This window comes from Mugil cephalus, chromosome 10 (assembly GCF_022458985.1).
Source record: "Mugil cephalus isolate CIBA_MC_2020 chromosome 10, CIBA_Mcephalus_1.1, whole genome shotgun sequence".
NCBI lineage: Eukaryota > Metazoa > Chordata > Actinopteri > Mugiliformes > Mugilidae > Mugil > Mugil cephalus.
The window spans coordinates 6,589,327-6,606,650 of NC_061779.1; the positions used below are offsets into that span (position 1 = coordinate 6,589,327).

The 17,324-nt window shown below is 44.1% G+C and overlaps 1 protein-coding gene across 3 annotated transcripts in view; it reads left to right on the forward strand.

The window, feature by feature from the left end:
• Window positions 1-17,324, forward strand: part of znf423 (zinc finger protein 423) — a 133,153-nt gene that overhangs the window by 25,511 nt on the left and 90,318 nt on the right. For all 3 annotated transcript variants that reach the window (XM_047595965.1, XM_047595966.1, XM_047595967.1), the window contains exon 3: window positions 9,461-9,670. In XM_047595965.1, the coding sequence (XP_047451921.1) occupies window positions 9,461-9,670 (210 nt within the window). The remainder of the gene's footprint in view (window positions 1-9,460; window positions 9,671-17,324) is intronic.

Consider the following 17,324-nt stretch of genomic DNA (forward strand, 5'->3'; position numbering starts at 1 on the left):
AACTTCCAAAGCTCCTCTTTTATTTCTTTACTCTCTTTTTCTTTGACTCTCTTTCGCTTTCTCTGGAAAATGTGTGTTGAGTTTGGAAAGGCCCGCAGGAGAGAAGTCGTAGGGAGGCGGAGGGTGACTTGAAGGGAAGAGTATCGAGCCAACTTACCCCCCCACCCTCGCCCTGCCTACCTCTCATTTTCCTCCTTCCCCCTATAGCACCCCCCACCCTCAGAGAGAAGCCCTTGGAGGCCAAAACTGCCTTAACACCCTCCTTCCCTTCTTCCCTCTGCCCCCGCCGCTGCTCACTGGGACAAAAAAACAACATGTCCCCTTCCTCCCTTGTATCCTCTCTTGCTCCCTCGTTTCCTCAGTGTGCAGGCGGACGAAAAAGAGAAAAGTCACCAAGGCTAGAGAAAGCAACTCGCAGACATGGTTAGAAAAGGGCAGACAGGGGCAGACTCATCTGTTTGAACGTCTTCACATGTTCACTTTCATGTGGGAGAATCACACACCGTCAGTGATAAAGTCGTGTTTTCCTGCCTGAAAGTCGGCTGTAGACAACACATGCACTCACACACAAATTCAGAAAGAGCCAATGAGTCATCGTGGAAAAGGTTTGTCAGGTCCCTAAGCTGAAAACTGAGAAACTGAGGCCCACTGCATTACTGGTACTCAACATGAGAAAGTACATGCGTTTGTGAGTGTCTGTGCTTCTTTATGTTTGTTATGTGGTGACACAGATGCTACTGGTCGGTGAGAATATCGTCTCCACTTATCAGATGGCAGATCTGTATTTTTTAATTGTAAACCTTTGTTGGAGTCAGGAGGTCAAAGTTAGCTTGACCCCTGATCCTTTTGATTGTACATAATTAAATTATAAAAAACAACAACACAGCATTTACATGCTCAGTATGTTGAGGTATTACCCTCCTTCTAAGCTGTCGCTAATAAAAATGAATATTCCTCATTTATGTTTTCCTTCTGGTGGAGGATATTGTTTGGCCGTATAAACACAGCCGCTCCCTTTTTTTTTATTTCATCAATCTGGAAATGGTCAACATTGTGATATTTATGCGTATCCAAATACCTGTTGAAATCCAAAACCTTCATGGTGTTAAAAGACATATGCGTTTCTCCTTCAAACCAGATTTCTGAGCTTTTATTTTTGGGCATGTGTCTCGACCTCAGAGTTGCGAACTTTTGTCTAGTTGGTATATGTACAATGCACAGAGCTGACTGCACAAGCAGGCACGAGGTTGTGTGTTGTAAATTGCAGTAAAACCCCAAATGAAACACATGTCCAGGGTAGAGTTCTAAAAGCCCAGCTAATATTGGCATTCACCAAAAAGGCATAACGTTATGATCTAATATTGTGTAGGCTTCTCCAAAACAGTTGTGACTCATCTCAGAATGGACATGGGCCTTCTGAGGGTGTCCTGTGGTGTCTGGAAACAGGATGTTGTTGGTGGGAGTGTTTGGGTCCCTGTGGATCATCCCACAGATACTTGATCAGTTTGGGATTTGGTGAATTTGGAGGCCAGGTCAACACCTTGTGCTGTTTTTCAAAGTTTGTTTTTGAGTTGTTCCTCAACCATTTTTTTTGTGTCTGCATCAGGCTGCATCCTGCTGGGGATGGTTGCTGCCATCAAGGTGTGCCATTGCTATGGGGCTGGGTAGCCTGGTCTGGTCTAGGTGTGTGGTACATGTCTAAGTAACATCCACACAAATGCCAGGTCCAGACGTTTCTCAGCAGAACATTAAATTGTCACAAGATGGTCGATAGTACTTCTCCTGTTGGTGGTTTTAATGTTATGGCTGATCGGTGTATTCCGTGTCTTAATCTGGGAGATGCAACATTTGGAAAAAGTTCTAATTCAGAAGATCCAAAGAAAATATACATTTGTCATAATAATAATAATATTTGGAGTAATTGAAGGTGCTGAATGACATCACGGTGTAGTTTAAAGTAGCCCTAATGTTTCTAATCATGCAGAGGTAAGGATGAGCAGCAGCAGATAGTCTCAAGATGAGCAGAACCAAGGACACATGAATACATAAATAAATGTCTGACATATGTGTGACAAATGTTATCGAGCGAGATGAATGAGTGTGTAAAAGGAGATTACAGGTCGTCTCACTGTTCTTCTGGTTCCCTTTAATATCTTTATGATGACCAGAGCTGAGAAAAACAGGACACTGCCCCCCCCCCACCCCCTCCTTCTTTCTCTCTTTTCCTCTTCCTCTATCACTCTCTCACCGCTACCCTCTGGAGGTCCATAATGTAGTTTTAATTTCCCCAAGGCTGCCACAGGAAAACAGTTCCTGTGTGTGTGTGTGTGAACTCTTATTGTCTGCTTGTGACAGTGCACAGTGCATCTGTGGTTTCGTCTGTTTTGCAGCATTTAAGCCCTGTGTTTTTTTTTTTTTTTACCCCCTTGCTATTTCTGTCGGTGTGTGTGCACACCCAAAATTAAACTAAGCTATGAACCTATATGTGGCTCTGTGCTGTCTGTGCATTGTGTGTCTGTTTGTGTGTGCTTGTGTATATACATTGTGTATGTGTTTGTCTCTTTTTACCTCCTTCCATGACGTGAATGGCTCTTTCATCATCCTGTTTCCAGACGCTGGTGTTGGGTGCTGCTCTCCCTTACTGCAGCACATCCCAGGGGTGTGTGTGTGTGTGTACGTATGTGTGCGTGCTTTGGTGTGTGCATACACAAGTGTGCATTTGTGTGACTGGTACCCTGTGTCTCAGCAGATCTCCTCCCTGGAGGGGGAGAGGCCTTGTATTGTAAAAGGAAACACACATGCACACAGGCTATGGGAGAGGGTGAGGGAGAGGTAAGATGAACTGCTTTATAAACCTAACACACACTCACACATACACATACTCGCACTCACAAATGGACGCAGCAGTGAGTGGGAGAGGGGTGAGGGACTGGGTCTCCTGGGAGAGAAAGAGGGAGAGGGAGAGAGAGAGAGAGAGCAGGCCTGTGTTGTTGTGTCCAGCTGCACCTGTTCAGTTTGTGTGTGTGTGTGTGTGAGTGTGTGTGTTTTTCGGTGTGCATTTGAGTGTGCACTCAGTGCCAAATGTTTCCACCATTCTTTGTTCCCTCCCACTTGTCAACATTTTCAGTTCAGATAGGTAGACCATTGTGTTTACGGCTACTGTCTAACCAACAGTTTTTTCTCGCTGGAGTGAGACGATAGATCCATATACACTGATCCGCCACAACATTAAAACAACTGACAGACGCACACAAAAAACTCAAAAAAAACAAACAAAAAAAAACATGAAGAACAGCACAAGATGTTGACCTGGCCTCCAAATTCACTAGATGCCAAACTGATGAAGTATCTGTGGAATGATCCACAGAGGCACATTCCCTTAACCCATATGATCCAAAGATCCCCACTAACAACATTCTGTTACCAGACACCACAGGACACCCTCAGAAGGCCCATGTCCACTCGCTGATGAGTCACAACTATTTTGGAGGCACAAGGGAGAGCTACACAACATTAGGAAAGTGGTCATAATGTTATGCCGGATCAGTGTATGTTCACACCTTCACTTGTGTTTGCTGCAAACAAATTCCACCAATACATCAGTGTAAGGTGGTATGTGAGGACTGTTCTCAGGAGTGCATGGAGGATTCAAGACTAATAAAAAAAAATGACTTTTTATTCATTTGATGTAAACACTTTTATTCATTATCTTTTGAATCTGTGTTTAAACCTGCTCAAATGGCCAGTCCATCGTTTTTTTTATATCGTTCTTTAGTTTCCCAGGAGATTTACTTATTTACTTACGGCTAAACCTTAAACATTAGATTGATTTATGCATTGTTCCTCAACCCACATGACCTTCAGATAAAATCCTTTGCAGCTTATAGTGCCTCTTCATGAAAGAAAGAAAAAGTCTTACCTCTACCAGTTACTCCTTTTTGTAACTCTGGCCAAGCAAATATCTACAAGCAGTGGATGCTTTTATCTTTATGTGCACTTCACCAAAAAGACTCTCGCTTCTTCTTTGTCACTGCTTTTTGCTAACTACTGTGCAGGTGTTTCATTTGCAGAAACACAAAAAGAACATGAAAGGATCCGACATTAAGTGACTTCACAAATGGTTATGGCGAGAGTAATTCGATTACAGCTTGTGTAAACCACGTACACAGGCTCCTCCGCACTGGACTCTCTAAACAAGCCGTGTTAAGTCTGTCGGACTTTAATCTCATGGCTGCGTCTCGGCCCTCTTGAGTGAGGTGGTACCTTGCCAGGTGGCTGTAAATCCTGTGTAGAGTGTGATGTGGGGTAGAATGAAAGCCTTGTGTCAAAAATGTTGGGTTTCTAAACATTATCCTGGAAGCTCAACACACGCTTTTTTTCCTCCTTTTGATGCCCCTTTTAGGAACACACCGGCAGAGATGTGTGTGTTTTATACATGCTTGGCCGGCAGATACCTTACACATCTCTCTGAGCTGGACAGTGTGTCCCGGACAGACCACAACACCAGCTCCTGGCTACCAAATCTAACACTTGAATAAGTGCCTTACCTTTGCAGTATGTTTTATTCCCCTTTAACTCCCTCTTGCTCAGGCACTCTCTTTCAGTGCACTTCTATCACCCTGGGGCAGTTCAGGAACATTTCCCAGAGTTCATTAGTTCCCCTAGTTTTCTTCCCGCAGGATATATAGAGATGTACGGTGGCCGTGCTGACTGTGTGTTTGATTTCGGGCGTTTCAGTTTGTGCCTCCACCAGCTTATCTTGGCAACTGCTCACAACAGTGCCATGTAACCTGAGTCAGTCTGTAGGGCTGAGTGTATCCACACTGAGTGCACTTGGATCCAGCTGTTCTTTTTAGACGATGGGAGAGTGGGAAAAAAAAAAAAAAGCATTTGTCTATGTGGTGCTCTCTTTCCTATCCGAGTTTATTATCGTTTAACCCACTAATTACCTCAACAAACTCATTTTAATGTGGTTAATGAGAGAAAACACACACACAGCGTCTAACAAACACACCAATTGCTATGAAAACACCCACACACGGTCTTCCATGAGCCTAACGAGTGGTGATTAGTGGGTCTCAGCTAGGCGTGGTTAGACTGTAACATCATTCTGCACTGTGGACTCTGCTAATTCACTTCTCTTTATCTAATTACCCAGGGTTGCACACGAACACACACACACATGCACCGATAGACACACACACACACACCACCTGCACATATCTTTCCTGCAGATATGCAAAGTGACCTCATTATTCCTGAGGTATCCATTTATATATATTTATATTTTTTATCTGTTAATAAACAGCCCATTGTCCTCATGTTACTGAGGTTGGTGGGTACAGCCAAGAATATTGCTTATTACTTTTCCTCAGGGGACACGCGGTATAAAAAAAAAACATCTTCTCACCACATCCATACCTGCTGTTGCATGCTGTCACACGACCAGTGCATGCATATGAAAACTGTTTTAAAAATAGCTAGACAATTCTTAATACAAGGGCTGAGTTATTGTTCTTATGTGTGTATTGAGTTCAGATCAGATGTTCATAGATCAGTTTATAATGCATGTGTATGTGGTTGCATTAAATCATGGGGCTTTTGTTTTCTGCTTGTGAACATTATATATGGAGTTAGAGCGACTATAAATCAATTAACTTATTGATTATTTGTAGTGATTTAATCCTTTGGTTAACCACCGATAATCATAGTTCCTACAATTATTATTTATTCAAACATTTTCTCTTTTTTTTGAATGAAGAAACTATTTCAAACTTTTAACTTTGATCTAATTATATCACAAAAAAGTAAAATGTATGCAGTGTAATAATGTACAAAAGGTTGTCATTATTACGTGTAGAAACACACTCCTTGCAACTTGCAGTTCACCATAAAGCAGCGCTGCCATAGAGAGAAGGAACCTCTGTGGATCATCCCACAGATACTTGATCAGTTTTGGATCTAGTGAATTTAGAGGCCAAGTCAACAACTTGTGTTGTTCTTCATGTTTTTTTGAGTTGTTTCTAAACCGTGTGTCTGTGTCAAGCTGCATCCCATCAAAGAGTGTCATTGCTATAGGGTGGGGGTGCCTGGTCTGGTCTGGATGGGTGGTACATGTAACATTGACATGAATGGAAGAACTCTTTTTGACACATTTGCTTTTTATACATCTCGTGTTCATTTAGGTGGAAAATGTGTATTTTTCACATTTTCTTTCATTAAACAGCAAGATTCTGAATAATTATATGCCTCAGTGGGTGACGTAAGAATAAACCAGGGTGTCTGCGCTCGGGATTGGAAGATTTGTGTTTTGTGCGTGCGTCTCTGTGCATGTGGTGTGTGTTAAAGAGAGAGCGAGAGAGAGTGAGAGTGTGCAGTTATTCCTGGCGTAGGGACAGTCTGTGACTCAGAGATAATGGTTCTCAGTAGAGTGAGTGTGTTTGTGTGTGCGTGTGCGTGCATTTGTGTGTCTGTGAGTGACTACAGCTATATCTCACTGTCTTGTGTGTTTATGTGTGTGTAAGAAAGAATGTGAGTGTTATTTGCAAGGGACCACTGTCATACTATGAATCAATATCGCAACACACACGCATGCATTCGCACACACACGCGCACGCACACACCCCTCTGCTGCCCAGGCACCCATGGGAGTTTCCTGCTTTCATTAAGTAGGCCTGCTGCTTCTTTCTGGTGTGGTTGGGGTGGGGGTGGTAAATTGCAGAGAAGGGGGAAAAAAAGAGGTGAGAACTCTAATAAACAGGAGAATAAATGATGAGAATCTTATTATATGCAAAGAAATGTTCAGTAAAGTTTAAGACAGCGAGTATAAAACACTGCTTCTATTGTCAGACAAACTGAGTGTGGATTCTAAATGCTACTATTAAACTGAGGTGGATTTCTTCGCTGCTGCACTGACAAGTAAATTAAGATTTCTGGCGATATTTATAAAAACTGTTAATGGAAACAGTTGCTTTGTGCCCTGCTTTTAAATGTAATGGTTACACACTAATAACAAGTCATTTTGGACATGCTTCCTTTTTACCATGTGAGACAGGCCTGTTTGGAAATTCCACAAAGCTCAAATTTAAAAGAAATAAAAGCTGATTTAGTGTGGGGTATGAAGGCAAATACAGAGGAGGTGATGAATTTAGTTTAGTTTACTATGTAAATATGCAAATCCAGATATATATTTTAACTGTCTTATGTCTATTTTTCTTTTTACTTGTCATTTTCAAGACAGTTTTTATGTGAAATTGAGATACTGTGACCAAGCAATTTCCCCTGCAGACCAATGCAGTTTATCTGCTTCTAGTTTGACTTTTAGTTGTGATTTATTCAGGATTTACTACTGTAGAACTGTCCGTTTACTTTTAAATCTTAATTGCTTCATGGCTCGATGGTGAGAGCACAACTCCAACATGCACAGTTACAAACACACTGATACGCTGTGCCCTAGCCAGGAGGTCTGTTTGAGGGTAGTAATGATCTTAAAAGCTACAGTGTGTAGACAGATCTTACAGTGACCATACTCTTTTAAAGGACCCCCCATCAGTGTCTCTCTGAGATCCATAAGAGGACACGTAATTATCCTGTCCCTGTATGTGAGAGGTGGGCGAGTAGCAGAGTATGCCACGCAAATCCACGTGTAAATAGCAACACCACTGACTGTTGTCGCTCCTCTCATCCCTGTATCTCGCTCTGCTCCGACATCCGTCTCCCTTTTTATCACTCACTGCGCCGTGATTGGAGGGTGCAGACCAAATAAAAGGACGAGTGGAGGAACAAAAAGTACTCCAAGAGGAAAAAGGAGGAAGAGATGAGGACAGAGGGATGCAAGATGGAGAGCTTTCATCTGTCTCCTCCCTCTGTTGCTATGACAGCAGGTTGTGTTGGCATGCACTGGAGTTGGCGCTGCCCTCACCTCTGGCATCAGGGCACCCTTGGGAGTGTGTGTGTTCTCTGTGTGTGATTTCTTTTTGCACTGCACTCCCAAGAAAGAAAAAAAACACACCAATGAAAAGAGAGCATTTAGGTTGTTTTAGTAAATAGAGGAATTAGTAAAGAGAGAGGAAAAAATATTTTAACATCATAATTTTTTTTTTTATCATGGGCTTTCCATTCACTTTGGTTATTAGAGAAGGACCCACATCACATCCTGGTGTTGTTGTCTGTCATGTAGGTTCACAGTTTTACATTATAACATGCACCTATGTGTATTTGTTTATTGTCGGTATTTACTTGTATGTGTTCATCTGTGTGCGTTTGCATATGTCTCATGTACACACACTGAACCAGCGCGCATGTGTGTATACATGGAAAGTGTGTTTGTGTGTGTGTGTGTGTGTGTGTGTGTGTGAGAGAGAGAGAGTGTGCACAGGTGTGTGCATGTATTCTGTCAGCCAAGGGGCTGCTTCCTCTCCCTGGCCAGACGGTGCTCTCACCACTGGACAGATGGCCAACACCCTCCCTCTCTTCTTCCCCATCCCTTCATCCATCCCTCCTTCTCTCCCTCCATCACTGTCTTCCTCCCCTGCAGCCCCCCCCCACCCCCACACCCCCTCCCCCAAAACACCACATCACCTCAGTCCCTCGTTCCCAACCTCCCAGCATCCCAATATCCCCTTTTCCCCCATCATACCTCTCCCATAATAAATCAGACTGGGATGGTGCTTCTGTGCCTCTCTTGATTAGGGCTCTTTCGCTCATGATCCAACTTCCTCCCTGAGACTCGTAGACTTAGCTTTTGCTGCTCTTATGACGTTTATTTTTTTTTGCTAGACGTGAAACGATAACACGAGCATCCAGTCCAATGAGCTGTAAATCTGTTATACATAAATTATGTGCCAAAAACTGTATGACGTTCAAGAAAAGCATCTTTCCTGCTTACGCACGTTGGACAACGTTTAAAGCTCCTAATGGACAAAACTGACTTAGGGCTTAATCCTTTTGATCCGTACTAGCACTCGCTGAAGGAAGTCTGTTTTTCATTAAAAGTAATGGAATTAATTGATTGGCCAGCACTTCAAATCTAGAATCAGAGATTTAACTTGACCGTTTGCAAGGTGCATGAACTCCTCTCCTCTCCTCTCCTCTCCTCTCCTCTCCTCTCCTCTCCTCTCCTCTCCTCTCCTCTCCTCTCCTCTCCTCTCCTCTAAGCTAAGTGTCTTCAGTGTCAGTCCTATTGGATCCTCAGCGTTTATAATGTGATAATAAGGTGTGAAAATGGAGACACAATGGAGCAGTGAGGATTGGGCCGACACAGCCTTTCAGTGGTCCCCTCTTGCACTCTGGTGTCTGCTACCAGGACACACACATTCACAATCATTACGTCACATACTCGAGTGGCAATCCAAGCACAGTGTAAAGCTAAATATTGAGTTTGTACAGGTAAAAATGGGTCTTAACTTATAGCTGGTAACAAAAAAAAAAAAAACAACCTTTTTGCTGTGTGTGTCCTCAGAAGTCCCAGCGTCTGACAGAGACGCAGAGCCCAAAGACGGCCATGGGGCTGGAGCTGAAGATGGTGATCAGGAGGAGCATGAAGACCGTGACGACAGAGATCACGATGATGACCTAGACGACGAGTCCATCTTCACTTGTGACAACTGTCAGCAGGACTTTGACTGTCTGGCGGAGCTCACGGAGCACAGAACCAACCACTGCCCTGCTGGTAAGACGAGCTCCATTATTCTTAACTGACCAGGCTCACGTCACTCTTTCACTGTACACTGACTTTTTTTCTTACATGTGGAGCAATTAAATGTCAAGAATAATTATATGTCAAAGAGAATTGGTGCACTCAGTTCATTGCAAAAGATTAGTGGTACATAACATAATAGCCTGCTAAATGGGTAAAAATTAGCATTTAATGTTTCCTTATTTTCACCTATCAAATCAACATATCTGGTCCACGTTGAAACAAAGCTCTTCTGTCAGAATATAGCAGTTGAGTTGCATCCTGCAGAATAACCAGACTTATAGCTTCCTGGGTGACACGAGACCTCCCCATTTCCTGAATACCTATAGCTATTGGAATCATTTATACCGGTATGTTCCACAGGGACAGACTCGTGTACGTGTATGTGTGCACTACACACACGCACATCCACACACACAAAGGCCATTATTAGTACTGGTGTAATTAATGTAGTGGCTGAAAGGAACGCGGCGGGGGCATCTGGTTCCTACAGATTAATCCAAACGCTCCCTTAACAAGCCAACACACACAATGCACACTCGCTTTTTTTTTTTTCCTTTTTTCTTTTTGCTACTGCAAGGCAGTCTCTTCTTGGTGTGTGAGAGTGTGTGTGTGTGTGTGTTTACTTTTGATAGGGGGGGATGAAGAAATGGGAAGGGGGAGTGGAGGGGCTTTGTTTAAACTGGTAAAGATAGTGTTTCCAGAGACTGTGTAATGTAGATGGTAAGACCCTTGCCTCAGCAACCTCTTATTCACCCACTGGCTCGACATCCAATCCCACAAGACTTCCACATGCACTCTTATGCATGTGGTTTCTACCTCTGCAGGACATAGTCAGCGTAACCTACGCAATTAGCCGTTGCCTGTGCGAGTCATTTATACTTGTGCACTCATCAGTCTGGCTCGCTCTGTCAATACGCTAGTCCGCGCTGTATATTTTTTGCCAGTCTGAAGATGAGTCATATAAGAGTTTGTATCTCCGAACCTCCTCAGTTAACCTTTCCTCGACGTGTGCCATTGTTCTTGATCCAAAACAATCAGTTTGAAAATTGAGCATATGGAGAAGCAGCAAATAGTAAAGCGGAAACATGCCACTACTGAGTGGACCAATCACAGCTCTTGTCGTCTGCGTCATCGTGACACATAGTTCCGTTTGTGGTGAAGTGCGCGTCAGGCTACGGTGTTAGGCTCTACGTAGGGTCTGGACTGATGTTGGAGCTATGCCGTCAAATTGATGCAGAAGTCTAAACTGCACATTACAAGAGTATACGCATAGAGGTGCAGTAATCAAGCAATAGTGTTTTGTTTACTTGTATTAGATACTCTGCAGTGAAGATCAATAAAGAATATGCAGGGATGGAGAGGAATGCCAATTGATGAAAGCTCCAGGCTTGTACACTGAATATCTACACTGAAGCGTCCTGATGGGTTTTCCGTCCAACAACAGTTATCAATACATGGAAGTAATGAAATCTAGTCTGAAATAACGAGTTTGAATCCATCGAATGCCTCTCTGGGAGGAGTTTGCATGTTCTCCCTGTGTCTGTGGGTTCTCTCCGGGTACTCCAGGCGCCCTCCCACCGCCCAAAGACATGCCTGTTAGGTTAATTGGGGATTCTAAAGGGGCTGTAGGTGTGAGTGTGCATGGTTGCCTGTCTCTTTGTGTTAGCCCTGCGATAGACTGGAGACCTGTCCAGAGTGTGCCCCGCCTCTTCCCCAGTGACAGCTGGGATAGGCTCCAGCCCACCCTCCAGAGGACAACTGGTGACAGAAAATGAATGAATCTGCAATAAAACAGATGTATTGAGAAGAGTTCTCTTGAGGTCAGAATGAATATTTTAACAAGGGATGCGATCCAACTTATTCAGCCCCGATAACAAAACCGATATGTGGACTCTGCGTATTTGCCGATGCCCGATACTGATCCAGTACCTCTGCAACAGAGAAGAGACTGAAAGCTGCAGGCCTCTTTTAAGCATTGCTTTCAAAATGTACCAAATTATTACACAGATATGTCTTGAGTTGTTGTTTATTAATAAGATAATACATAATTATGCACTGACAGCAGCTTGGAACAGAATTCAAAATAAACTGTAACAACTCTTCTCTATATTTAGATTCCTCTACATTTAGTGCTGTCTCACACCACTCAGTAATATTTTTTTGCTTTGAACGCTTACTTAAAATAAGAAATCAAAACTCCATTATAAAACATAGTCCCCCCCCATCCCTGATATTAACTGTGCTGAAAACCTCTAAACATGTTGGTTGGATAAAAACTGACTCTGCTGTGACCTTTCTGTATGATGTAATGGGACAAACAGTCCATGTGATTATTATTATTATTATTATTATTATTATTTTTTTTTTTTACAAAAGACTGGAACTCATTCATGTTTTATTAGAACAATCTTTCTGCCCCTGAGTACGTAAGTAAGGAAGTTATCACTCTCTTTTATTTAGCTGCACATGCCACGTCACATTCAGACACACGTACAGCACACACTGACACAGCGAGTATCACACAGCCAAAAGCACAGGGCTGCTGTCAGAGCACGGGATGTGGCCTGTGATTTCAGCAGAGGAGTCTGGGGAGGGCTACATGTTGCTCAGTGAGAAAGTCGAAGGGAGGGAGCGGAGGGTAAGAGGGAGTGCAGAAGAAAGAAATGAAATGAAATGATAAAACATGTTTTTCCCTGGAGAAAGAGTGGTTGAGATTGCAGAGTAATCCCACGACTCTGCAGGATGTGTGTGCACTTGCATGCAGGGTTTTGTGTTCTTGGGTTCATCCATGTGTTAGTGTCATTGTGTATAAGGTTTTAAGTGTGTGTGTGTGTGTGTGTGTAAGTGCTCTGGTTATTACTGAGGAGAAGGCTAAATAAAAATACACAGAATAAAGAATCCTTTTAAATTCCCTGGTGGGACCCCTGGGAGTCAGGACATGGGACACGCATACAAACACACAGCCTTTTGGGGATAAACACACGCCACTCTGGATCTGCGTGAGAGAGTTAACATGCTCATGCATTTTGTAGTGTGATGTGGTTTGATGCTTGTCCCTGAGCAGAAACCAAACAACTCAGACATCAGCCATCTTGGTTGGGGGTGACAGATGGGGCCATTTTACCAGAAGTAGCTGTCTATGATGTAGCTATGATGTTAGCTGTGCACCAGCGTGTAGTAACAGTGTGCAGAAGAAGTCATGATATTTCAGATTTCACCCCATTATTTCACCCCATTATCAGCATAAGACTGTGTGAGCAACAGAAAACAGGAGCACCGAGCCACTTGATTTTTATTCACTTGTGAAAGTTAACAGGTTGTAAGGGTAAATAACTGGGATTACATCTTGGGTAACATTTATTTCAGTTTGACGCATGCAGGTTGAGGAAAACATATCTGATCACAGCGTAAAATATCATAAATAAATATTTACTTTGATAAATATGTTTTACTCAGACTAAGATCATCACTAAATCTCTGCAACATGAAATTGCAATATTTCCACTTTAAAAAAAAATCCTGTTGTCGACATTATCATTATATTATAATATTATAATATCTGACGCACATCAGTGAGTCCCAGACGCAGGCTTGAGAACGGCGTTAGTTAGGTCTGAGTTCTCTGCAGAAAAAGCGCTGGTATCTTTAATGCTAACTATACTGATGTAGCAAATGGGTCCCAGGCTAGCAGCTAGCTGCTGCTGTAGCACTGAATGGGTCCCAGGTGCGAGAGTGAAGCACCAAGTAATTCAGTGCCACTCTAGCAGAAGGCCTATAAAGAGGCACCATTAATTTGAGTGGAAATTGGACAAACACACAGACGCGTGTGCACACACACAGTGGCGCAGATCAATGACACATAAATGTGTGTACACCCACTCAGACACGCACATACCCACACACCGCACACATCTGGTTAATGTAATGCCACATTAATGTGCATGAGCCTGATAGCTCAGCTGGTTGTGTGTGTGACAGAGATTACATGCCTCTATTACAACACCATTGTTATTCTGTTCCACTGCCTCTTTAAGCCGGTGCAGTGGCTCTGCTTTTAAGCTGTGGATAAGATATTCAGTGTGTGTAACCTGTAATTATTTGTTGTTGTATGTGGTTAGGAATCACAAGTGTGATACTGTTGTTTTTATCGGCTGTATTTATGTCATTTCTTCAACAAGTTATCTGCAGAAAAATGGCTCCAAGTACCTTATTGTTTTTTATTACACACCGCCTGATATTCTGAACGGTCTAGAGGCTCTGGCTGAACTTGCTTCCTGTGGTGGATACTGCATAGTGTGTAATCTTTATGTGCGATGTGTGTCTCATACTTTTTTTTTTTTTTTTTTTTTTGCATGTGTGTGTCTATATCCTATGTGCGCTCTGTATATGCAAGAGAGAGGGAGAGAGACACAGACTGAGAGTGTGAGTCGGGGGAGTGTTGATGGGTCTCAGTAGGAGTCAGAATGTGGAGCAGAGGTTCCCCGAGGAGAGGAAGAGCGGAAAAAAACCTCCTACAGATCAAATGGAGAACATTCTCTGGCCCTGCTCTGCCACATGCACACACACACACACACACACACACACACACACATATTAGGGAAACCCAAAAGCTGTTTTACCGGCCAAAACATTTCAAGTGTTTAGAGTTAAAAAGGGATTTGAAGGCCTCGCGTTTTCACACAGACACACAGTCAACAGTGTCCACACACCCGTGCTAGGTGTGAGTGAGAAGTGTGAGAGGTTGTTAAAGATGTCAGCAAATCCACTTGAGGGAGAACAGGAGGAAGTGTTGAGAAGGTAGTCACCGAGTAAAGGAGGGAGCTGTCATTCAGTGTGTGTAGGGGGTGTGCTGCCGGTGACAAATAGCGAGTCATTAACCCAGCCAGTCGCTTCGTAGTTGGTGAGACGGTGTGGGTGGATAACGGTAAATGTCTGTACCCACGTGCGGGGAGCGAGCAGGATACTGTGCATATCCTTTGCAAAGGTATTTGTGAGGTCTCTGTTAATTGAGCACGTACAGCTGCACTCTTGTCTATTCCTTTCCCTCTCGCACCGGGGGAGAGCAGAGATTACGAGGGAGTCTGTCTAGCTGGGAGGAAGCGGGAGACAAAGAAGGAAATGGGGGAGGAGGAGAAAAAAAAAGAGGAGTAGGGAGGACAGAAAGAAGACAGCTGAGGAAGAGGAAGAAGGATGGAAAGTCGGGGTGAAACTTGAACATGTGCAGAGAGGAGGCGAATGAAAAAAAAAGGGAAGAGGGGAACAACATGCAGCAGGGAGGAGAGCGTGTCTGTTAGCGCATGGGCCCTTGGGTGACTGGTTAGCCTCCCGTGGGATGTCTCCCCACCGCTAAGCTCTTACCGTCTGTCGCAACCCGCTGTCACAAACACACATCCAGAGAAACACCCTCTCGAGCACAGAGAAACACACACACACACACACACACACACACCTCGCTGCGTCTGTCGTCAGGATAGCAGCTGAGTCCTGCGAGGCCAAGACTCTTATTAAAACCACAGATCACTTTCTACAAGAGAGGGAGAGGTAGGAGGGGTGTAATCTGAAACAAAATTACAGACAGCCTCATGCACTCTGGCTTTACGCTCGCTGTGATTCTAGCTCAGTAGCTGCTGTTGATTGACAAAATAAATATCACGCTCTTAGTTGTTTCATTCATTTTGTGTGTCCTCGCTTCTCCTGTCTTTTCCTCCTCCCTCCCTTTTGCCCTCTTCATCACCGTGCGCCCCTCTCCCCCCCCCCACACGCTTTCCTCCCTCATCTCCACCCTCCGCCCTCCCCTTCCTCCCCTCTGTGTGTCTGTACCCGGGGGTGGCCGAAGATTCCTGTGCTAAGCCCTTGGCATACATACAAGTGCACAGCGCACACACAGACACAGCTGGCTGCCGCTCAGGTTTTCCAGGGAGAGAGCAGGAGCCCGGCACCAGAGGAGAGGGGGATGGAGGGAGGAGAGAAGCCTAAGAAGAAGGAGGGAGGGGGGGGTACAACATGCAGAGAGGGAGAGGGAGGGGGTGAGACAGAGAAGGGTTGTTGTGAAGTCATTTTTCATCACAGGGTTCATTTTTCACTGCAGAGTTCTCCCACTCTCTATATCGCTCTATTTCTCTTTATCTGTCCTCTCCTCCTCCCGTTCCCCTCCCTTGATCCCGCTTTGTCTCTCTTTATCTTCCCTTTTTCCTCTTTTTTTCCCTGTCTCCCCCCCCCACCTCTTCTCTCTCTCCCTCTTGCCTAAACTCTTACCGTCCTCTCTCTGTCTCTCTCTCTTTCAGCCTAGTTTCTCCTTTATGAAATATGGATGGGAGCAGTTTTGGGCGCGCTGAGAGGTTTGCAGTCGGAGGGAGGGATGGAACTTGGGAACTGGCGAAGGAGAGAGGGAGGGAGGGAGGGAGGGAGAGGCAGAAAGAGAGGGAGAGGGAGGGAGTTCGGGAGGGATGGAGCTCGTGTCTCAGCAGACGTGCCTTGTGCATGCACCTAAACACCTCACTGAGCAATCTGTCAACATGTCAGCAACACATGTTTGGTAAAAAAGAGAGAGAGCAGTTGGAAGGAGCGAGGAGAGGAAAAAAAAAAAATTCTCTCCCCCTCCAGTGGGAGTAATGGCTCCCACCAGGGCTCTGGAAATGCTTTGAATTCAGCAGATTTCTATTGCGGGGTCCTCCCCCGGGGGCGTCTTTTTACAATGCCTGCATCTCAGAAATTTGAGCCCGAGGACCCCTGGGGGCGTCCTTTCATAATGCCTGAAAATGTAGGGTTATATTGTGTGCTCTTCCCCATGGGGCTTTTATTAATACCTGTATTCACTGCCACTGGAAATTACACAGGCGGCGCTGCAGGGGCCCGCGCTCACTCCAGGAAGGGAGAAAGACTCTGCGGGGACGTTTTCTCTCTTCTCCTCTCTCTTTTCTTCCCTTCTTTCCCCCCTTTTCCCTCCTCATCCACCTCTTCTTCCTCCTCCTCCTCCTACTTTGACTCTCTTCCTTTTTTTCTTACTTAATGCAAGAGTGAAAAAGAAGAATTTGCCAAAGGACACAAGAAAGTGTGTTGTGTGTGTGTTGGCACCAGCCAGCCTCCTTGTATTCAGTCCTACTTTGCTCAGAGGAAAAGAAACACTCGATTAAAAATGTAACCCCCCTTATCTTTTTTTTTTTCCTTTTTTTCATTTTCTCTCATCTTGTCTCTCTCTGTCCTTGTGTGACTGTGTGTAGATTTTGCGGTGAGTAAATATTTGTGCGTGTGTGTCTGTGTTTGAGTGTGTGTTTGTATGCGTGCCTGTTAAAAGTATAGTCCAGTGTAGTGTGTGAGGCCTAGAAATTAGAGATGACTGCTTCAGTCTCCCAACATTCATTAGAATTCTTCAGCCAAAGGGTTTTGCTGCTCCTCTGTCTGTGCCAGTGTGTGTGTGTGCGTGTGTTTGTTTATTGATCAAATATTTACACAGCAAGATTATAGAAATATACATTTACATATTTCTGAATAAATAAAATGTGTCTGATTTCCCCAGTCACACTGTTTAGATTTCAGATTTGGAGGCTGTGTGCCTTTTTCAATCTTGAGTGGACATTGCGTTTCATTCACAGCATGAAGTTTCAAATTCAACTTTAGGTTCCGA